This window comes from Bos javanicus, chromosome 1, assembly GCF_032452875.1.
Source record: "Bos javanicus breed banteng chromosome 1, ARS-OSU_banteng_1.0, whole genome shotgun sequence".
Lineage (NCBI taxonomy): Eukaryota > Metazoa > Chordata > Mammalia > Artiodactyla > Bovidae > Bos > Bos javanicus.
Genome location: NC_083868.1, coordinates 80,913,991 through 80,936,267, shown reverse-complemented (window position 1 = coordinate 80,936,267; position 22,277 = coordinate 80,913,991). Strand labels below are relative to the sequence as shown.

The following is a 22,277-nucleotide window of genomic DNA, read 5'->3' as shown; positions in this document are numbered from 1 at the left end:
CTTAGTCATCAGCTAGTCCTCAGCCTCCAGAGAATGTTGATGTTTGACAAACCGGAGCGAACATTTGGTTCAGCTAGCTGGTTTTGGAGATCAGAAAAGTTAGCTTCAGGTTGGGAGGCCCCAGAGCTCTCTGCAGCTCAGTGCTCATCCTCCCATTCCTCTACCCCGGTTTATCAAAACCCCTCACTCAAAACAGACAAAATTACAAAAGGCAGGGAAAGTTAACAAAATGAATACTTTTTGAGAGAATTACCACACAGGGCTTCCCAAGTGGCTCAGTGGTAAAGAACCTGCCGGCTAATGCAGGAGACATAGGAGATGCAGGTTTGATTCCTGGGTCAGGAATATCCCCTGGAGGAGGAAATAGCAACCCACTCCAGTATTCTTGCCATGGACAAGAGGAGTCTGGTGGGCTATTGTCCATAGGGTCGCAAAGAGTTGGACATGACTGAGTGACTGACACACACACACACACAGAGTTCTATTATTTTCAAGTAACAGCCCTGTTTTCACTGCCTATTTTTGATAGGTGTGCTAGCTCAAGCAGAACTTTGGGAGGCCCTGTCCTTCCTAGCTTTTCAGTTTCTCATGGTCTTACATTATGCACAGAGATCCCCAGCCAATGTGTTGAATGAAAGAGTTAGAAATAAAAAGCACAAGGGCTTTGGAAATATAAATGTCCTGTACCAAACCCAGGTTCCTCCATTCACCAGATGGTAAATTTGGGCAACTTTTGAACTTCTCTAGGCCTCAATTTATTTATTTGTGAAATGCAATTAGACACTGCCCCCTACCCCCTCACTTATAGGGCTGTTGTGAAGAGAAATGGGAAAATGAAGACACACAATAACTGGCAGCTATGATGACTGTACCTGGTGAATTAACATAGACCTTAAGCAACAAGGGCCACCATGTGGCAGTAAGATTGTCTATCCTTTCAATGCAATCCTATTTTGGTTGGCACAAAGACACAGAAGGGTAACCTGAAGAGGGAGTTGCTTTATGTGACTGCGTGCTGTGGAGGGCACTACTTGACTGGTCCCTGTTTAAGGTGTTTAAAGAGAGGCGTCACAGTAAACAGCGGAATGCATGCCAATTGTTTTATTTATAATGCTTATTTGGATGACAAGGCCAGCCAGCGTTTGGCCGCATCTGTATCATCACTCCACAATGCGGCGGAAAGACTGGACAGCTGGGGAAGCTGCACCCCAGTCGACGGGCTTCCGGTACTCCTTCTTGTCCAGCAGGTACTGCCTGCCTCGGTAGTTGGGCAGCTCATAGAAGATCCAGGCGCCCTCCAGCACCTTACAGGAGTGGACCTCCCGCATGTGGAACTGCTCCATGATGGAAGGGCAGTCTTCCGTGGTCTCATGCATCTGACCATTAAAATCCCCTTTCTCAAAGATCTGAAGCTTATACTGGCCTCCACTAGACTGAAAAAAAAAAAAAAAAACAGAAAACAAGGGGAAAAGAATAGCAACTGTTACGGAAATGAACAGCAGGCTAGAAACTCAGAGAAGAGAGCAGTTCAGGACCCACCATCTTGAAAGCGAGATGATCTGAACTCCCATCCCAACTGTGTACTGACTAAAACAGCTGATGTTCAGTAAGGAAAACTTTATTCCTTAAAATATATAAGGGGTAAAGAAAGTGGAAATAAATCGTGTGGTCTTATGATGAACTGATCTAACACTTGACTGAAGTCTCAGCAGCCAACAAGAGACAACCACCCATTAAGAGGTAGGAAAATCTTAAGAAAACTCCTTTACATAAAAGCCTAAAGGGGTGGAAGGGGAAGGAGAGAGAGAGAGTCCACCACCTCCAGACTCACCAGGTGAACAGCCCTGCAGGAGCTGAGGCGGTCGTTGAGGCCCATCCAGTGCTGGTACTCGGGATACTCGCCCCGGGGTAGGATGTACATGTACCCAGCAAAATTGGGCCTTTCATACACAGCCCAGGTGCCTCCTTCCACTCTGATGGAGTTGCAGCGGCTCAGGTACATGTGGAAATCTGCACAGTCGCAATCGCTGTCATAGTGGCGGCCTTGAAAGTTTTTGTCTTCAAAGAAAGTAATCTGGAGTACAGGGCAAACAAAGAAAGGACTGAGGGGTGAGGTGGCTGCGCTTACAGAAAAATGAAAATTAAGGGCATATTTCCCACTTTAAGAATTCCTTTTCCCTCCATTTTGAGGAGAGAAATATATAGTTCTACTGTACCTCACATCTGCCTTCTGGCAGACAACTTTGGTTGTCAGCAATAGGAATGAGGACTTTATGAGGGCTTAAGATGAAGCCAAACAAGAGTGCTCTACTATAAGCCATTATTTTCAGACTCAGGTTCATGGCTTCTTCCTCACTCTGCTGCTGCTGCTAAGTCGCTTCAGTCGTGTCCGACTCTGTGCGACCCCATTCGACCCCATAGATGGCAGCCCACCAGGCTCCCCCATCCCTGGGATTCTCCAGGAAAGAACACTGGAGTGGGTTGCCATTTCCTTCTCCAATGCATGAAAGTGAAAAGTGAAAGAAGTCACTCAGTCGTAGCCAACTCTTAGCGACCCCATGGACTGCAGCCTACCAGGCTCCTCCGTCCACGGGATTTTCCAGGCAAGAGTACTGGAGTGGGGTGCCATTGCCTTCTCCGCTTCCTCACTCTACTTACCACATTATGTAATACGTTTTTCACTTTTTTATCTGTCTCTCCCACCGAGACTTCTTTCAAGGCCAAGGATCAAGCCTTATTTAAGCTATGGATTCCTATGCCCAGAACTGGACAAAACCCTCAACAAAGGCTGGAAGAAGATGAGTGAGTTCCATATATAGAAATTCATTTTAGATGATAAGAAATATAAAAAGAAAAACAAAACATAAACTTTAGCTTAAGAACTTTAGATAATATAGAATATACAGATATGAAGATATAAGTTTTGTACTATTATGTTGTTGCCAATAGAGTCATTGCAAAGTAACAAAACGACAAGGCAAGAATGTTCTTTGCTTCAAGCTCTTATCAAGTTGCACCACAATCCTCAGGGTAATCCTCCAAGGCCTGTGACAGCACTGGGAAATATGCAGCCCTGGGAAACAGGGAAATACTATGCCTGGGTGGAGAGCTGCAGCTCTACAATCAGCCCTGCTATTTTAATCAAGCCATCGCTCCAGGCTGCAGCTTCTCATTGGTCAAGTAAAAGGATTGGACTGGAGTTGAAGCCCTGGCTGTAAAATAAAACTTCTCTCTTTTTGAATTAGGCAGTCGAGTTCCCAGGAAGTCCCAGGGCTTCATGACGCAGTTTCTGAAAACCACTAGACCAAATGGACCACAGAGTTTGTCCCTTCTGATTCTATGATTCCACACCCATGATCATTGCCAGGTTATATGCCAACTGAAATCACAGGTGTCATTCCCTGATGCTGTGCTGCCACCTGGTGGCTAACATGCTTTTATCAGTTTAGAAGGAGGAAAAACCAGGTCAGCCATTTTAGATGACCGCAGCAGAGCCAGTTAAGAGTCTGGAGAGGACTTTTGAAGAGAGGATCTCTGGGGTGAGGGTTGAAGGATAAGGAAGGGTTTTCTAGAGGCAGAGGGAAAAGGACAGCTCGTTTAAAGGAATAAAGCAGTGAAAGAACATGGCCCACCATAGAGTAGGGACAAGTACTTCACTAAGCCTGGTGCAGACTGAGCACGTGGTGAAGACTTAGGAAATAAAGCCAGAAGTGACCCAGAAGCCATGCTAGAATAATGTAGCAGCTTGTGCCTACAAATAGCTGACTGCTATGGTGGAGTTGAGAGCTGCTGAGGACCAACCAAAGGCAATAGCGACATGAATGACACTGAGGAGACAGTCACAGAAACGAGGATCTGGTGACTAGCCAGATGCAGGGGCTGAAGGAGAGGAAGAAACCAAGAATGACTTGCAGCTGGGCGTAACACCGCATTCTTTTCTATCCCAGGTGAGTCTTTCTGGATGGGAACCTACTAATAGTTTTTTCCTTCCACTGTAAACTGTCCCCTCCCACCCCTTCCGTTTCTCTCTTCTCTTTCCTGTTCCCTAAAAAAGCTTCCTTACCCTTCCCACCCCTAAATCATATACTCCACCCCCTTTTGCCCCTTCCCACATTCATCTCTTCCTGCTCCCTTTTCCATTTTAGCATAAGACAGGTTTAGAGATATGTGGTACCCCAGTTTACAGATGAGAAAACAAAATTGCAACACCACTCGTTAAATCTAGGTAACACTGTCCACTGCAGAGTTGTTCTGAGGGTCTGATGGCACAGTGCCAGTAAAGCAGTTTTAATAGCTGCCTCATGACTGCCAATAAAGTTTTTCTACATTGGTGACAGATAAAGAAGTTAAATGACTTGCCTAAGGTCACTAGCTAGTTACAAGTTGGTTGTGGACAGCAGCGCAAACTTCTGGCCAGTAGTCAGTGGTTACTTCTTCTCCCTCTGTTGTCTTTCTACCTGCCCAGCTGGCTCTGTTCAACATATGCCATTTACTCTTAGAAATGGAGCAAGACTGATCCTGAATCTGACAGGATTTTCCCAAAACCTGTGGTGAGATCTTTAGGAAAATCAAGGTAACCTAAGAATGGATAGCTTCTGAACTCCTTAATTCAACTGACCTTTGGTTTTTGGCCAACTATTCACCAAGTAAGATGTTCTACAAGGGATATGCCATGGGAAATTAATCTTTCTTCCTTGTTTCTCACACTTACTACCTTCTGCACACTTACGTGGCTGACTTCAGTATATGAACAGTAGAAATCTGTATAATTTTTTGCTTGCTGTTCACCTTCCCAGCAGACCAGCCAACCACCCCAAGGTTGAAACAAAGCACGAGTATTGCCATAGTACCATTACTGAGCTCCAGGGCCAAGCTGTTCTTTTAGTTGGAGACCTTCCGAATCTTAGGACCTAGAGAATGGTGCACCTCTACTCAATTTCAGTTTGTAGAAGGACCATCTACTTTATAAATATATAAATCCACTTTATAGTCAGCTGAGAGGTTGGACAAAAAAAGATGTTGAGAAGGCTAAGAAATGTGCAGATTTTCCTAAAAGTTATTACAAAATCCCTCCAATTGTCAATTAAAAAAACAAACAGCCTGCTAATCTAATACAGAAGAGGGGAAAATGTCTTGAGTATTCTACAGATAACAAAAACAAACAGAAAAATTGCTTTTGCCCAGCCCATAACTCCTCGGATTAAACTGCTAGTAAGATAGTGAGAAAGGAAGAAGCAATAAGAGTAAGAGACAAATTACTATCCCCTTTGACCTAGCAAGTAAGTTTTGACTAAGTGAATAAACCAGCTACGAGGAATAAGAGTACTCCCACGCTGGAAATCATTGAAAGTGGGAGTTATTCTATAATAGCCTTCCTTCCACGCATGTGGATAGCCCACTAAAGACTTCAGATTCTCTTTAGTGGATTTTCATGGCATATTTTTCAAAAATCTCAGAGCACTAAAGACATTGTCTCATTTTTCCTCCCCAAACCTTCTGGATGCAACTATGACTATTCGTTCTATTTTCCAAATTGGGGGAAAAAAAAAAAAAATCAGGCACTAACCAATTATGGAACAAGTTAACAGGTGCCTCCTGAAAAAATACAATGGGAAGTGCCTGACATGGCCGATGTAGCTTTCATGCCAAGGCGCTAGTCTAAATCTAAACATGAGAAAACAATTAGAAAGATTCAGATTTCAGTACTTTTTGTAAGACATCTGGGTTTGGAGTTTGAAAAATGTCAATATCTCAAAGAACAACAATAAAAATAGGGGAGACTGTTCTATATTAAAGAGGCTAAAAAATGTTAAAGAAACTTGACAACCAAATGAAATGCATGGTCCTTGACTGGATCGCACATCAGCCAGCCATGAAGTATTTTTGCGGGGAGCACTTGGAGAAAATGTGAATATAGTCTGAATATTAGGTATTATGTTTTGCTAAGGATATCATGTTTATACAGGGAATGCCCTTGTTTTTAGGATATGCCTAAACACTTAAGGCAAAGTATAATGAAGTCTGCTATTTATTTTCAAATCATTTAGTAAAAAGAGAGACAGAGAAACTAGATATGGCAAAGTGTAAACAATTGGAAATTTAAGTAAAGGACAGACAAGTATTCTTTCACCATTTCTTATTAAGATTCAGTGGGTTTGAACATTTTCAAAGTAAAACACTGGAGGAAAACCAGGCACCAGAGGCTTTCTTTAGACCTAGTCAGTGAAGAATTAAAAAGAGAAGGAAGATATATTCCCTCATTCACAAAGAGAATCAATTTCCAGTCCAACAATTATGAATCAAATATTTTAGAGGCAATTTTCCTGATCTAAGTCAGCAATTTATTTAGGGAACAGGATAAGAGTAGCTGCTGAATGAAGGGGAGATGTAGGATTTAATTCACCTGATTGGTCCACCCACTTTGGCTACTTAGAATATTAATGGTTGAGGCTAAATTTCACAAGACAAAATTTTAATTGAATACTGAAAGTTTTCTACTCCACATAATCCTCTTATCTGCACATCTTATTCCTGTGGAAATTCAAAGATCAGTTGCTCTAAGGCAGAAACCATGATGATACTTACACATTACCTACCTGTACAGTATTCAACATAGCACCACACATGAAGATAAAACCCTTAATAAATTATTTGGTAATTGCTGGAATTGAAAATATAATAAGAATTCCTTCATCTTTTCTTCAATCATCCCAGCCTTCTAACTATCACACTCACCTCCAGGTAAAGAAGCAAAAATGTTTCTTTCAATGTATCATTACGTGAAAAGAAACTGGGTAGGCTAGAAATCAGCGTGACCATTTACTTACTTTGGTTCCAGCTTTAGACATGTTTGGTGCATAGACTGGTTTCCCCAGTGCTGAAATCCAGGAATGGCTAGAGAGTTACAGGCACAGAGACATTTATACTGGGCTGGTTTCAAATCAAACATTTGCTTAGTCATGAGAATAGGATCCAAAAATTGAGTCAGTCATTTAGAGGCTATTGATGGTTTCTAGAAAAACAATCGGGATTATGAAATAAAGGAAAGCTTCAGTACCCTCTTAATGCTTACCAAGCCTTGCTGTATTATAGACTGCTGAGTCAAGACACCAAAACCCAGCCAAATTTTTCAAAATTAAAAACAAAGAAGATCCTCTTACCTGGGCAATTTGGTTTTTTAGCAAGCAGCCACCTTGAAACCCCCAATATCTTTTTTTTTTTTTTTACTTCAACAGAGTTTGTAGGAGATGAGTTGAAAAACCACACTCTAATTCTGAACGGAAGTAAAACATGTTCCAAAGCAATGAAACTGACATGTCAACTAATGGCAGGGTGTGGTACTGTGTTTGGAGGGAAAGTCAACACAAGTGACGTTTTAGGCATGACTAGAAAAACTGTAATATACACTGTATATTAGGTACTACTATTGCGCCATTGTTAAAACTTCCTGAATTTAATTATATGTACCATGATTATGTAAAAGAATGTCTGGTTTTAGGAAATACATACTAACGTATTTAGGAGTTAAGGTCCCAGATGTGGGGAACCTATCCTTAAACTGTTGAGCAAAAATAGAATAGTAACACTACGTAGAGGGTGGTAAAGTGAATACGTGTGTGTGTTAGTCACTCGGTCGTGTCCGATTCTTTGTGACCCCATGGACTCCTCTGTCCATAAGGCAAGAATCCTGGAGTGGATTGCTATTTCCTTCTCCAAAAGTGAATGTAGCAAAATGTTAACAATTGGTCAACCCAGACAAAGGGCATGTGGGAATTCACACTCCTGCCAACTGTCCCTTAAGTTTTTTCCCACACACACACATACATACAAAAGTTCTAGTCCACAAGAAAGGGTGCTACAGTATGTAGCCCAAGAAGTAGAAAGTTACTGTGGAAATCCTGCATCACAAAGGTTTAGCTAAGCCTGACCTGCCGCCTGCTAGGTGGCATTTCTCTGCCATTCTATCATCTTAGAACCCGTGTAGAGAACAGTTTTTGGCATTTAATATACCTCTGATTTTATGAATAAGATTACATCTCACGTAAACTCAAACAACAAATCAAGTCTTCTCCATTTTAATTTTCCTGGTCAAATATACTCTTCTTAAAAGTTCTACTTCCTCATCTTTCCACTAATAAAGACTCCAGCAAATATTTTTATAAATGGGATGCCCCCAGATATATTATGGTTAGTTCAGAAAATGACAAATGTGCCTTGATATGAAGCTTGTTGGGTTATAAAGTATTAAGTTATGTGCTTAGTATTCTTTAAAGAAAGTATCTAATTAATACCATTAACTTTATTAACCAATAGCAATTTCCAAAACACACTCCTACTACTCCAGTGTTTCTTTATTTGACAATGCTCTGCTTGGTTAAATTTCATCTTAAAAACCGTAATAACTCCAATTAAAACATTCTGAGAGTTAATTTTCACTTTAGAAATAAGAGATTTCTTATCTCTTCACAAGAGATTTAATTTTGATATAATTACTAATTAACTGACCAAAGAGCATATGAAACAACATTTATCAGCAATCAGATTATTTATTAAACTTTTCCTTTATCTTAAAGAACACAACTCTCCTATCAAATGTAAACTTTATTTTGATATAACATCACAGAATGACTTTGGAAACCTTTCCTAAAGTTAAAACTTTATTTTTTAATCAAAAGGAGAAAATTACTTTTTAGAGTTTTATTGAAAATTTGAAGCAGAAAATGAAAAATAAAAAGTCTACACAATTTCATTGTTGTATACTTTAAGGACTAAAATATCTTTGTATAAAAGCTTTTCTGCTATATTTATATTTATACTCCAAGTCATACTTTCATTTCAATTCTTTTTTAAAAGGCATAGCAATTTCAATTTAAATACTTACAAAGAACTATAAAACTCTTATTTAACTCTAGAAAGGATGAAACCCTTTCATTACACAACTTAAAATGTAAGGTTTACTAAATCAATACTCAAGTCATTTTAATATTAACATAATGTCTTCATCAACTTTTTCATTTTAGTATCATAAAGTGAGCCTTCTAATATTCTATAAACAATATGTTTATATAATAGAAGTTTAGACTAAAATTCAATGTAAACAATAACAAGTGAAATTGGAAGGAAACATAAAGGTCTTAAATAGGAAGAAAAATCTCCAAAGTTGAGAGCAGCAAGAGCACTTTCCCAGTTTAGTTTCAACGTGTGCACCATCTTCTGTTCATCCACATGTTGCCAGGATCCTGAAAATGACTGGAAAAAAAAAAAAAGAAAACAAAACTATAATCACAATTTTCTATCGCCTTCAAGGAAAAATAGGAAAAAACCCTTTTCACAACATCACATAAATCAATCAGATAATAATTTAGAGTGATAAAACTCTAAATTTTTAGTGTGAGTTAAAAGTTAACTACATTCCTGTTTTCTTAGGTTCACATATAGACATAAAGAAAAGAAACTCACATATAGACAAAGTAGTAGGCAGTGGGGATTAGTCTAAAGTAAAATTTTATCCTCTTATAGTTCCCATTTCCTTTGTTTAATCTTCATCAGATTTTCAATTCTTAACTTCACTATTTATTGACTATTGTAAGTGACAGACTTTATTTTCTTGGGCTCCAAAATCACTGCAGATGGTGACTGCAGCCATGAAATTAAAAGACATTTGGTCCTTGGAAGAAAAACTATGACAAACCTAGACAGAATATTAAAAAGCAGAGACATTACTTTGCTGACAAAGGTCCATCTAGTCAAAGGTATGGTTTTTCCAGTGGTCATGTATGGATGTGAGAGTTGGACTATAAAGAAAGCTGAGCATAAAGACTCTTGAGAGTCTCTTGGACTGCAAGGAGATCTAACCAGTCAATCCTAAAGGAAATCAGTCCTGAATATTCATTGGAAAGACTGATGCTGAAGCTGAAGCTCCAATACTTTGGCCACCTGATGCAAAGAACTGACTCACTGGAAAAGACCCTGATGCTGGGAAAGATTGAAGGCAGGAGGAGAAGGGGACAAGAGAGGATGAGATGGTTGGATGGCATCACTGACTCAATGGATGTGAGTTTGAGCGAGCTCTGGGAGTTGGTGATGGACAGGGAAGCCTGGCGTGCTGCAGCCCATGGGGTTGCAAAGAGTCAGACATGACTGAGCAACTGAAGTATTGTAAAATTCTTTTTTCATAAAAAGTAATACATACTGAAAATATAAACAATGTATAAACAGTAAAGAATATGCTACCCAGCTTTGGAAAACAGTTCAGCAGTTCCTCAAAAAATTAAACATATGGCCTTTCAATTCTACTCCTCTGTATTGTATACTGAAGATAAATAAAAACATATCTCTATACAAAAATTTATACAAGAAAGTACATATAGCAGCATTATTCACAACAGCTAACAAGTGGAAGCAACTCAAATGTCTATCAACTGATGAACAGATAAAGTGTGGTATATCCATATAATGGAATATTAATAGTTGTTGTTTAGTTGCTAAGTCGTGTCTGACTCTTTTGCAACCCCATGGACTGTAGCCCACCAGGTTCCTCTGTCCATGGGATTTCCCAGGCAAGAATACTGGAGTGGGTTGCCATTTCCTTCTCTAGGGGATCTTTCTGACCCAGGGATCACACCCATGTCTCCCATGTCTCCTGCACAGCAGGTGGTTTCTTTGCCACTGAGCCACCAGGGAAGCCCCAGTGGAAGAGTGCTGCTGCTGCTGCTAAGCCGCTTCAGTTGTGTCTGACTCTGTGCGACCCCATGGACGGCAGCCCACCAGGCTCCCCTGTCCCTGGGATTCTCCAGGCAAGAACACTGGAGTGGGTTGCCATTTCCTTCTCCAATGCATGAAAGTGAAAAGTGAAAGGGAAGTCGGTCAGTTGTGTCCGACTCTTAGCGACCCCATGGACTGCAGCCCACCAGGCTCCTCCATCCATGGGATTTTCCAGGCAAGAGTACTGGAGTGGGGTGCCATTGCCTTCTCTGAACAGAACAGTATCCAACCATAAAAAGGAATACTGTCACATGCTATAACACAGATAAACCTTAAAAACATTATGCTAAGTGAAAGAAGCCAGACACAAACGCCACATGTTGCATGATTCCACTTATCAATACCTGAAATGTCCAAAACTGACAAGGCAAGTGACAAACAGCAGGTTAGAGATTGCCTGGGAACACGGGGCAGAGGAGATATCAGAGTTGGAGGATTTGGGCCTGACTATCAATGTATATGGGGTTTATTTCTAGGGTGATGAAAATGTTCTGGATTTGTTCATGGTGATGGTTGTACAAACTTGTGAATATAATCAAAGCTGGTGAATTCTTCACTTTAAAAAGTGAGTTTTATGGTATGTGAATTATATCTCAATAAAAATTAAGAATAAGTTTTCTCCCACCCTAGACATCCAGTCTCATTCCTCAAACACTAACAATTTCTTTATAACTTTTCAGAAATTTTAAAAGCATATAATTAGTATATAAATATGTGGGATTATCCCTCCTTTTTTTTCTCAAACACACAAGGCAACATTTTACTCCCCTTCTCCCCTTTTACTTTCACTCCACCACAGATCGTTCAAGGTGAACCCCTGTAGACATACTCCACTCTTCTTAAAGATGCACTCCAAGCATGAACGAACTGGTTCATAGGCACCAGCCCTCTACTGAGAAACATTTGGCTTGTTTCCAGCCTACAGCTATTTCAAATAATGCTACAACGAACATTTCTTTTAAACAGATCTTTACATATCTGTAAGCTAAATCTAAGATGTGAAATTACAAAGTCAAAGAATGTGTGCATTTTTAATTCTGATTTTGTCAAACTATCCTCCAAAAAGGTTGCACAAATTTACTTTGCTCAGTGGTAAGTGAAATGTCTTAGTGTTGAAAATTACGTTTTTGACCTATGCCAAGGTGATAGATGAAAAATAGTATCTTACATTTCTAATTTTAGGTGAAAGTGAGCATCTTTATAAGTATCTTTCTGTGAGCTACCTACTTATGTCCTTTGTGTTTTTCTATTGTGAGTCTTTAAAGATACTTTCAAATAGCAAAATAAGCTAATTTCTATTAGAAAAAAATACTATGTATTTGGATTAAACAACTTCCAGTAAATGTGTCTGTATCTATGTCCTCTTCTATTGAATCTGCAGGTTTCCTAGAGTTTAGTATTCAAACCTTCATTTGGATTAATTCTAGTTATTTATTAATGCACAATTAACAAAGACTAGCTAAATTAAATGACTAGTATGTGGGTTTACAGGACAGAGGTGAAATGTGTTAGAAAGAGTAAACCTTAAAGCCATATACAGGGAAGTACCGAACAGCTTTGGACTGTGCCAGGCAAGAGACAAAAAAGACAAATTTGGCTATTCTATTTGCTGATAACGCTATAGGTTCTGAATATTCTGGTTGGTCTTCTCAGTATAAAATGTCATAAATATGGGCATTTAAAATTCTGTATATGCTGGTGGGAGCAGTGGAAAAAAATAGCAATGGTTGGTAACGTAACAGTCTGTGTGGTTTTTTTTGGGGGGAGGGCACACATAAGATTTCCTCCAAATAATTTACGTGGTCGCCACTGTAAATACCCACCAGTGTTTCGATGAGGAAGCCTTATCCTGCTGCTTGTTTGGAGCCTGCTGCAGGAGGCACAAGGCTGTCCAGCTGCTGACGGTGTCCTGTATTAATCAACCACTCATAAAACTTGTTTTCCACAAGTACCTGAAACTGCTTCCTTTGATCCCTAAAACGGCAAAAACAATGCACTCCCATTAATTTTATACCAAGTGGTTATAAAATGCTTTAATAGGATAAATTTTAAATTATTTCTAGTTATTCATTTGTTCCCTCTGAATGACTGCTTTGTTCAGTGCTACATACTACATCACCACCACCACCACCAAAAAAAAAAAAAAATGGTCAAATACAATTCTTTGTAAAAACTTGTCAGTAATTATATATTTTGTTCTACTGTGATTATTCACTCAACAGATATTTACTGAGGACCAGTGATGCTGGGTAGTGTTCTGACTGATAAGACGTGTAAAGAAAAGAGAAATGGCCTCTGTCCAGGCAGCTCTGCACCACAAGACTCCAGAGGGAGTGGTTCCCATTGTGATCTATGTAGTCTGTGCTGCTTGTGAACTGCATATTCTAGTAGGGAATATAGGTAATAAATAACATGTGTCTGTGTGTGTGTGTGTATGAACTTAAGTAGTTAGAAAAACAGAGCACAGTAGGGAAATTGAGAGTATTGGGAATGCTAATTTAGAAAGGAGGGATAGGAGACACCTAAGATCACACTTAGGCAGAAATCTGAATGAAGTGGTGGATTAAGCAAAATAAATATCTGGAGAAGAACATTCCAGGCAGAGGGCACAAAAACTGCAAAGACTCAAAAGTGAAAGAATATTTAACACGTTCAGGATAAGCAAGAGAAGAGACACTCCTGACAGCCAGGAGTTGGCTTAGCACCTAGGCTTAGCTAGGCCTAGGTGTAGTCTGGATCTGGCCTGGCTGTGGTGCTCTTCTGTTAAACATAAATAATCCTACAGCACACCTGTAGCAGACAAGATCATTGTGGGATGCTAAATCAACACAAAAACAAAACCACTCCAAAATCATATCTCAGGTCTGGGTGAAAAACAAAAACATTTTGTGATCCAAACCACAAAAACGACTGAGCATTACCCTTTCCTGGCTAATGAGTGACTGCTGTTTCTTTACAATTACATTTTTATCCCTTTTATTCCTTTCTTTAATATAAAAATTGTTATAATACCAAATCACAGAATCACCCTCACTTCCAGATTGCATCCAACTCACAACAAGACCCTCCCTCAAATCATCTATCACACCCAAAATGCAATGATCAGTTCTTTTAAACATGCTTTTATGGAGATGTAACTAATTATTTCCCTCCTTGCAATAAGTAATGATATCCAACTTTATTCTACAGATACATTCCTGGTGGAGTATGGCTGGATGGCAATGAGTAAGTAAGATCATAGTATGGTGGGAGGACAGTGAATAAGGAAAAGAATGGGAGAAAAATGAGGCAGAAAGGGCCTGGTAGGTACCACGAAGGTTTTATATTGCATTTTATTTCAAGTATGACGGGGACTCATGACAGGGACCACAGTAAGGAAATTATATAACCTAATCACTTTAAAAGGATGATGTTGGGAGTTTCCTTTCAAATTAGCAAACAATTCCTGTCTTTCCATGTTCCCAAGGTGAAATTGTGTGCTTTTCCTTGTTTCTAGTGTTATCAAGGATCTTACCACTTGAAGACACTATAACTCACAGTTAACATGTATTAAGTGCCTTACTACATTCCAGATTCTGCACATGTGTATAAGTTTTCTGTACGTGTGGGAAGATCTAGGCATCTAAATACCAGCAGCATCCAAACAACAGCATTGCTTTAAAAGAATGTTTTTCCAATGATCCACTTTTATATCGCATCATTATAATGATTATATTACATATGATAATAGTTCATAGAAAACAGTAGAGACACTAAGAACCTAGGTTCTGGAACCAGGCTGACTAGATGCAAATCCTGACTCCTGTGTGACTTTGGGTAAATTACTTAAATTTCTCTGTTCCTTAATTTCCTCATCCATGATAAGGAATTGTTCAGTTCAGCTCAGTCACTCAGTCGTGTCTGACTCTTTGCAACCCCATGAACCAGGCCTCCCTGTCCATCACCAACTCCCAGAGTTTACCCAAACTCATGTCCATTGAGTTGGTGATGCCATCTAACCATCTCATCTTCTGTCGTTCCCTTCTCCTGCCTTCAATCTTTCCCAATATCAGGGTCTTTTCACACGAGTCAGCTCTTCACATCAGGTGGCCAAAATATTGGAGTTTCAGCTTCAGCATCAGTCCTTCCAATGAACACCCAGGACTGATTTCCTTTAGGACGGACTGGTTGGATCTCCTTGCAGTCCAAGGGACTCTCAAAGAGTCTTCTCCAACACCACAGTTCAAAAGCATCAATTCTTCTACGCTCAGCTTTCTTTATAGTCCAACTCTCACATCCACACATGACTACTGGAAAAACCATAGCCTTGACTACATGGACCTTTGTTGACAAAGTAATATCTCTGCTTTTTAATATGCTGTCTAAGTTGGTCATAACTTTCCTTCCAAGGAGTAAGCGTCTTTTAATTTCATGGCTGCAATCACCATCTTCAGTGATTTGGGAGCCCCCAAAAAAGTCAGCCACTGTTTCCACTGTTTCCCCATCTATTTGCCATGAAGTGATGGGACCAGATGCCATGATCTTAGTTTTCTGAATGTTGAGCTTTAAGCCAACTTTTTCACTCTCCTCTCTCACTTTCATCAAGAGGCTCTTTAATTCTTCTTCTCTTTCTGCCATAAGGGTGGTGTCATCTGCACATCTGAGGTTATTGATATTTCTCCTGGCAGTCTTGATTCCAGCTTGTGCTTCATCCAGCCCAGCATTTCTCATGATGTACTCTGCATATAAGTTAAATAAGTAGGGTGACAATATACAGCCTTGACGTTAGGAAGAAAAAATGAGTTAATACATAGAAGGTGCTTAGAACAGTACAGGGCACATAGTAAGTGCTCAGTACGTCTTACTTACTTTTATGGTCATAGCATTGTTTTGCTAAGCTGAACATGACTGATCAGTATTATTAGTATCCTGGTGGCTCAATCCATGAGATACAAACCAAGTAGTTTGGAGGAGAATAGATACATGTATATACATGTATATGTATACATGTATCTGAAACTATCACAACAGTGTTACTTTGCTATACCTCAATACAAAACAAAAAGGGTTTTAATTAAAGAATCTAAATGCAAGTGTGTAAGTATATCTTATATACTTCCTTCCTTAATCCATATGCCACAAAAATGCATCCAGAAAATTAGATGGCTGGATCGAGTCTTTTTTCAACAGTTTCTCTTAGAATGAAGTTAATTCTAACAGGTCATGTCTCAGATATTGAGTAAACAATCTCACCTAGAAGATATGTCTTTCAAACTCATCACTAAGCAGGGTGCCTTACACTCACACTACTACACATGGTACAGGACACACCACTACAGTGTCTTATACCTGCATCATTACTGTAAGTTATCTTTATTAATGAACCTTTATATCAATCTTATCAGGTAGAAAATACACTATATATATGTGATATAGCCAAGCGATAGATCAGATGACACCTTCAGTGTCACACAGTAAGTGGCATGGTCTGTACTAATTCCTGAGTCAGAGTACTTTACACTACAATACAGACACAGCTGTCCAAAGAACAACACTAATTTTAACATCCAATAAAATCAAGAGAGCTAATTAAAATAGGCACTCCTACTTACACATCAAATCACAGCTCTGGATCATAAGAAATAGAAACATTTTTAGAATGGCTGCTATTTTCCAAGATAATGATAATCAGGAAAAATAATAACAAACAAAAAACTAATACCAAGCAAATGGAATCCAATTATTAAAGTAAGAGTTTTTCTAAGTCTTAAGGATCAAGACATTATTAGGATATAGGACATTTCATGTAAACAGCCTCCAAAAGAACTTGATACCCTCTTCTCAAACTAGCTCCAGCTCCCAAATGGACAGTGTTGTAGGAGAAGCACCCCTTCATCCTGTGGTACTATAATGTTTCTTAGTTATCTTTCCTAACATCTCTAACAAAATTAAATACCAAAATATTGTACAGACAATAATTACTTAATTATTAAATAATTACTTAATAATTATTCTGAGCACCCACTACTTTTTAAGTTGTACATGCTATTCTGTCCAGAAGAAAAGTGATCAAAGGTGTCTAAACTGGAGTCCAATTTTTGAAGTCATCTTTGTCTTTTTTAGAAAATCTTGTACCAAGTTCAGCCTCCTGTCAAAGTATTTCCGGTTTCCACACCCTTTATCTCCACTGTAGTCCAGTTTTTTAGTCTAGAATACTGTAATATCACCCTGACTTCCCTCTTTCAGATCTAATCAAAGGATCTTCATATGTGCCAATCACATTTCTTTATCTGCCATACCATCTAATAAGGTGGTTTGCACATTGTAGGCATTCTATAAATGTTCCTGAATAAATGAAATGGATTTCTGAACTTCATTCCATTGTTAAAACCTTTTTATGCCTTCTATTATTTAATTCCACATAAATCTAACTCTTATTGACTGATATGCAAGATTCTACATAATCTGGCTTGATCTACTCATACAAGTTTAAATATTATCCACACCCTGAATCTTGTTTAAGCAACTGATTTCCAGGACACCTTAAGTCTGCTTCTGTTTCCACATCTGTTCCTCTGGTGCTGTTTCAAGTATTCTGCCTAACCCTCAATTCCTATCCAAACTCTGCTCATTTTTCAATGTCCAACACAAATTCTTTTTCCTCCATCAATCTTCTCCAACTACCCACACTCATGTTTTCTGAATCTTTATATATGCTTTATATATAGCGTGTCCCTGGCTCTTAGAGTTTAAAGACAAGTACCCTTGAAATAAAATTTTGTGGTGGACATAATAAACCATAAGCATCTATTATATCAAGCATGTTATTAAAAACAAGATACTTCAGTACCTACAAAGTAAGAAAAAAACAATTTCAGAATAAAAGACAGTATTCTAAGTTGACTAAATTTAGCACTACTTAAAAACACTGTACTTATTTTTCACATTTTACTATGAATTAGGAACTTTGACAAAAACTGGCACTAGTCCATGGACCAGCATTAGGAATCAACTTCTCGGAAGTCTATCTGTAGAGTAGAGGAGCCAGGACCTGTATTTTTAACAAGCTCTTTAGATGATCCTGACACACAACCATTTGAGAACCACCAATATAGTGCAGAGGAGAAAATTAAAAACTAAAAGTAATCCATTTATGATTGACCTTATATATGGTCCTTCATTTAAGTCTTATCATCTGCCAGTTAAACTGAAGCTTCTTAAAAGGAGAGAGTCCATTTGGGAAGGTCATGTACATACTGCTATATTTAAAATGGATAACTAACAAAAACCTATTGTATAGCACATGGAACTCTGCTCAGTGTTATGTGGCAGCCTGGGTAGGAGGGAATTTTAGGGGAAAATGGATACATGGATTATGTATGGCTGAGTCCCTTCACTGTTCCCCTGGAACTATCACAACATTGTTAACTGGCTATACCCCAATACAAAGTGGTTTTTTGTGTATAAAAAAAATAAAATTTACTATGCCAAAAAAAAAAGGAGGGAGTCTAATACTTGAGTATCCACTTGCTCCCATCCCCCAACCAAACAGTACCTGGAATACTGACCTTAACAAAAGACACACTTTGTCTATTTTGTTTGTTTAGCACAATTATAAACATGTGCAGATTAATTTGGGGGGCTTCCCAGATGGCGCAGTCATAAAGAATCTACTTGCCAATGCAGGAGACGCAGGTTTGGGGATTGGGAAGATCCCCTGGAGTAGGAAAAGGCAACCCACTCCAGTAGTCTTGCCTGGAGAATTCCATGGACAGAGGAGCCTGGCGGGCTTCAGTCTATGGGGTCACAAAAGAGCCAAACACGACTGAGAGACTGAGGATGCATGCAGATTAATTTGCTTTCCCGTGGAGTTTTACATAAGACAAGTTACTACTTACTTCTAGAAAATACTCACTTTGTTAAACGAGCTTCCTTCACAGTTTTCTGCCAGACCTGTATCTTTTTTTCCCTTTGGCTCAGTGCTTTCTGATATGCAGATGGAAGACCCCCAGGTATCTCTGTTGTGTCCCCTTCCATTTCAAATGGAATAATAAACACATAGAATTCACATGGTGGTAGGAGTCGGAAGACACTTGGGCTGCTGTTCTCTCTGCACACAATCATGGGATTATCCCAATAGTTAGGCACTGTAGCAAGGCCGGTCCTAGCCATGTGGTCCTCCAGCATTGGGTAATGGGTATGAAAAGGGGCAAAAGTTACTCTCTGGTTCCCAGAGAGAATAAGGGGGCGTGTAGGTGTCAGAATGTGAAAGATGCAACCTGTTGTCGATGAGATGGACAGACGATGGCAAACAGCAATGACTTTAACATTGTCACAGCTGTGGAGGTGAAGAGCAGTCTGTACAGGGCCCAGGACAAAGGTGCTATTTCTGCACTTCTCAATTGTCACGGATCTGAAAAATGAGGTAAATTCCTTTGAATAAGATTAAAAAACGTTTGGCTACAATATTACTCTGTGATGACAAATAAAAGGACCCCATTCTAAAGAAGATGTAACAACGTCAGGACACTATGAAGACTGCTTACCGTAAGGGGGAGAGCAGATATATAAAAGACTCGTTGCAACGATGGATCTTTACATGTGCCCCCACCAGAGTATCTGAGCTCTTGGCCAACGTCTGCTTGTAAACCTGGCTCATCACCACCATGCGGTGCATCCTTGGGGCCACGTGAGTATTACAGGCAATCTTCGCTCTCTTGGTTGTCCCTTCAACTATTTAAGAAAAATACATAAAGATAGTTTCAAAGGAAACCCATCATCCAAATGAGCTCATACATATCTACATGTCCATATGTCTAAAATTAGATACATAACAGGTTTAAAAAGTGTTAGATCTGAGTGTCAGGTAAAGAGCTGTATGCTATACTACTCTCTGTGCTTTTCTGTATGTTGCCAAATTTTAAATTGCCTTTTTAAAAAAAGGTTAAATCTACAATCCATTCAAGATTGCCTATAGATCTAAGATTTTTTTCATGTCTACTCTTCAAGTTAAGTAATGTGCCTAAGGCCATAAGGCTAGTAAGTGGTAGAGTTGACGCGATTCAAGTGTCTTCCCCAACTCACCTTAATTTATCATCCCAACTCTGAAATATTCTTTTTAAATTGCCATAATACAAATTCTGAACTCCTCCCAAGTTACTTACCACATCATTCCATGCATTCTATTTAGGTTCATGTCTTTACTCCCGGGATCATTACTGAGAGTACATCTTCCTCTCAGACATGGTGCCTTGCACAAACTCACACTCAAAAACTCTGTGCAGGCTGCCCTCCTAACACAGTCTCCCCATGACGTCATTGCTTTCTCAGACTGTACTTCCCTGCAAGCCACCAGGACCACTCTTGTAAAGAAAACTGCCAAATGTGGAGAGGTCACGTAGTACGCTATTCTTTTAAAACAATTCTTGTTTTCTTTTATTAGAAAACTAATATACGGCTACTGCAGAAAACTTTTAAATACTATAAGTAAAACAAGATAAAAATTATTTGTAATCCTACTATCTAACACATTTTGTAATCCTAAGAGGTCAGATGTCCTTTTTCCTCCTAGTACTTAACCTAACAATGTTTAAAAACTTACTTGCACTTATATTTCTTTTATCAACATCAATAATTATATAGTATCTCCTGTTTATAGGAGCCATACATACCTGAGAGTCTGACCTCATGCTAGAGCAATAACTTGGTTGCATATAAAATACTTGGATCATTGTAGATGTTGCTCAACTGTTTTCTGAATTTTAGCATTACAAAAATTTGATACAAAAGTGATTTTTTTTTTTTTTACATTTGCATGGAAACTATTTTCTCTTTATCTCTGAAACTCAAAGATTTTGGAAGTATATTCTAGTCTTTTCCCATTAATTTTGCCTGGCATTTGCCTTAGTGCAGCACCTATTTCTGAGGCTCTCTTCTCTTAAAACTTATACCTGGGCTCCAAGAAGTCATACAGTACCTGAACCTATCCCGTTAGCCATCACTGGACGATCAGAAGTAGATACCTTTGCAACCAAAGCCAAATTCTCTCTACTATAAATTTACATTTCTAATTCAGAAATAGCTAGTCTGCCTGTGTCTGTATAGCTAAAAGAACTTCATTTTTGCAACAACTCTATGAGGGTATAACTGTGGAATAGCCAATTTCTGCTAAATGGCACAGAAAATGGGAAAGCTTCAAACAAATCAGCATGAGAGTGAGAGGGAAAACGAGCCAGAAAAGACAAAAGTAAAGCAAAGAAAGAACTAACTGAAGTTGGAGTTTCTGTTAGCTGCAACCAAAGCAAGTTGGACTAATGAGTCAACTGAGATTGTTGCTGCCTTGAGAAAAAGTCATTTACAAAAGAGATGTTCCCTTTTTTCCCTTTTATTGTAGCAATATTCTTGAGGTCTTCCACAAAAGATGTGTGATCACTAATACACCAGAAAATACTAGGTTCCATAACCTGTCATTCAATTTAATATAGATTAAGATATTAATAAATACCTTGGTGAGCCCAAGCCAATTTCTTTCCAGACTTGAGGCAAGCAGATGTACCAAATGGATTCCCAGTCAAGCAGGTCCTTAACCAGGCTTCCAGCTTGTAGAAAGAAAAAGTCTTAGAGGCCTTTGAGAAGCCCGTTTCCGCATGCAGTGGATGCCACAGTGCAAGTTCATAGAGCGGATATATCTTCCTAGCTCCACTCACTGTACCTTCGATAAGAAAGCTGAGCGCCACAACAGCTTCCCGAGAGACTAGACTACTGTGGGTTGAATGAAATGATGCAGTAAGTTGCTCTGGGTCTAAAAGCAGCTCAAGGAGATCTGACAGATGATCACAGACAAAAGCCTGATGACTGTAATCATTCCAGTTCTAAAAAATATCAAAAGAAAGCACTCTTAACAGAACAACGAGATTCAGTGAGATCTGAAACTTTCATATTTTAATTGTTTTATGTTTATACTTTGCCTCATCCCCCCAAAAGCATTTAAGGTGACTATACAAAACTTACAAAGATTTTCTGTGCATGTGATAGGTATAAAGAGATTCTATCCTACCTAAGATAATCCAAAAGTAACACTAGTAGCTAAGCTTCAGTGTGTGCCAAGCACTGTTAAAGAAACTTTATCATTATTTAGTCCTAGCAACAGTCTTAAATTAGATGCCATTACCATGCCCATTTCACAGATGAAGAAATGGAGATACAAAAAGAAATTTGCCCAAGGTCACACAGCTAGTAAATATTCTAAAAGTTTACATCAAACATTTCATGAAGCACTAGGTTTTTTAAATTTACCTTCTCAAATCACAGAATTTCAAAATCTGATGAAAAAAGGCAACTGATCTTACAGTAGTCAGATTTAAAAGAAGTTATTACTTTGGGAATAAGCTTTGAGTTGGTAGACATTCTAATAACTTGGCTCATTCATTTGACATATTTTTTTGAATACCTCTTATGTGATATGACCAGTGTTATGTGATGAATTATACAAACTGAGTAAGACATGGTTCCTGTCCTCAAGGAATTCAGCATCT

General features: G+C 38.9%; 2 protein-coding genes and 1 long non-coding RNA gene across 8 annotated transcripts in view; 1 reads left to right on the top strand and 2 right to left on the bottom strand.

The window, feature by feature from the left end:
* Window positions 1-1,086: 1,086 nt before the first annotated feature.
* Window positions 1,087-6,916, bottom strand: CRYGS (crystallin gamma S). 2 transcript variants are annotated; one of them, XM_061413472.1, is made up of 3 exons: window positions 6,828-6,916; window positions 1,832-2,074; window positions 1,087-1,433 (listed from the first exon to the last, which is right to left on the bottom strand). In XM_061413472.1, exons 1-3 carry the CDS (start codon window positions 6,846-6,848, stop codon window positions 1,161-1,163), a joined length of 537 nt encoding a protein of 178 aa, XP_061269456.1. In that variant the 5' UTR covers window positions 6,849-6,916; the 3' UTR covers window positions 1,087-1,160. The 2 variants fall into 2 exon arrangements, with proteins under 2 accessions (XP_061269456.1, XP_061269448.1); XM_061413464.1 differs by lacking the exon at window positions 6,828-6,916 and adding an exon at window positions 2,217-3,043.
* LOC133245853 (uncharacterized) lies at window positions 3,891-11,386 on the top strand. The gene is made up of 2 exons (XR_009735785.1): window positions 3,891-3,947; window positions 9,630-11,386. It is a non-coding gene; the product is annotated as an uncharacterized LOC133245853 (long non-coding RNA).
* TBCCD1 (TBCC domain containing 1) overlaps window positions 8,060-22,277 on the bottom strand; it is a 27,352-nt gene continuing 13,134 nt past the window's right edge. For 4 of the 5 annotated variants that reach the window (XM_061413370.1, XM_061413355.1, XM_061413378.1 and 1 more), the window contains exons 4-8: window positions 21,248-21,614; window positions 19,290-19,476; window positions 18,659-19,156; window positions 12,588-12,738; window positions 8,060-9,249 (exon numbers count right to left, since the gene is read on the bottom strand). In XM_061413370.1, the coding sequence (XP_061269354.1) occupies window positions 12,609-12,738; window positions 18,659-19,156; window positions 19,290-19,476; window positions 21,248-21,614 (1,182 nt within the window). In that variant the 3' untranslated portion in view covers window positions 8,060-9,249; window positions 12,588-12,608. Of the gene's footprint in view, window positions 9,250-9,459; window positions 9,692-12,587; window positions 12,739-18,658; window positions 19,157-19,289; window positions 19,477-21,247; window positions 21,615-22,277 lie in introns of all 5 variants that reach the window. The other variant, XR_009735774.1, reaches the window with a different exon arrangement.

Excerpts from the sequence above, each read along its gene's own strand:
- CRYGS (XM_061413464.1), bottom strand. The coding sequence starts at position 2,342 with ATGAACCTGAGTCTGAAAATAATGGCTTATAGTAGAGCACTCTTGTTT. Across the intron at positions 2,075-2,216 it reads TGCCAGAAGGCAGATGTGAG|ATTACTTTCTTTGAAGACAA; the intron begins GTACAGTAGAAC and ends CCTGTACTCCAG. Across the intron at positions 1,434-1,831 it reads CCTGCAGGGCTGTTCACCTG|TCTAGTGGAGGCCAGTATAA; the intron begins GTGAGTCTGGAG and ends TTTTTTTTTCAG.